The sequence below is a fragment of the Branchiostoma floridae genome, chromosome 13, assembly GCF_000003815.2.
Source record: "Branchiostoma floridae strain S238N-H82 chromosome 13, Bfl_VNyyK, whole genome shotgun sequence".
Classification (NCBI taxonomy): Eukaryota; Metazoa; Chordata; class Leptocardii; order Amphioxiformes; family Branchiostomatidae; genus Branchiostoma; species Branchiostoma floridae.
In genome coordinates, this window is record NC_049991.1 from 1,322,399 (window position 1) to 1,323,294 (window position 896).

At 42.5% G+C, this 896-nt stretch overlaps 1 protein-coding gene across 1 annotated transcript in view; it reads right to left on the reverse strand.

Moving 5' to 3' along the window:
* Positions 1-357, reverse strand: part of LOC118429794 — a 3,781-nt gene extending 3,424 nt beyond the window's left edge. The window contains exon 1 of the mRNA XM_035840429.1: positions 241-357. Within this exon, the coding sequence (XP_035696322.1) occupies positions 241-292 (52 nt within the window). The 5' untranslated portion in view covers positions 293-357. The remainder of the gene's footprint in view (positions 1-240) is intronic.
* Between the last annotated feature and the right edge of the window lie 539 nt (positions 358-896).

Here is an 896-nt window from a genome sequence, read left to right on the forward strand (position 1 = left end):
TTGATAGATAATAGAATTCTAACGTAGTGGACTATGGATAACAACTGGGGGTTACAAACAAATCATTTAATCCCCTTCAAATAATCAAATCTGATCAAGAATCGTCCGTCCATATTTTTCACGCACAGAATTTGTCATCTCAAAACCCCCGGCCCCACATCACACAACGCACAACCTCCGAGAACAAAAACAACAACTGTGATCTAAACAACACGTGCGGAGAACAGGTGAGTTGGTTACCTTTGACCAATGAGGCGAGAACTCCTGACACACGAGGAAAAGATCGACTCATGACAGAATTTCCTGGAAAATGTGCCCGGTGTTGTTGGCGCCAAAATACCCAGATTTCCCATGATCCTTTGCTAACCGACGAAGTTGTGTGTCGCCTTCCCCCCAACAGTACTTGAAAGGGGTGAAAACTTATTTTCCTATGTCCTCTTGGAAAGATAATATTGACTAAAACAGGGGATAAAATGATGAAAATAAAATTGAAGCTATAAAAGCACTTACAAAGTAACTTGTAGACTGAAATCATTTATATTTCAACAGGCTTTAGAAAAGACCGATGTCCCCTGTAGCTATAGTAGAATAGTCCAGCTCTCCTGAGGGAAAAGATGACCATACTGGGCGGTGTCAGTCTTACTCTCAAAGCAGAGGTGAGAGGTTGGTGGGGAAGATTGTGACCTTGTTATCTTATGTCCCGTTTTCTTTCCACACTCCCCACGAACGGGAAAACGGGGCACTAGTATGTGATAAAAACGACACAATTCTCCCAACTTAACTTCTGCTGGAAGAGTAGGCACTCCTGAACCAGTAGACGGAACCCATGTATGTATGTATATAATGTATGGTCCCGCCATGCCCGCCAGCAAAATAAAAACATGAATATGCAGATG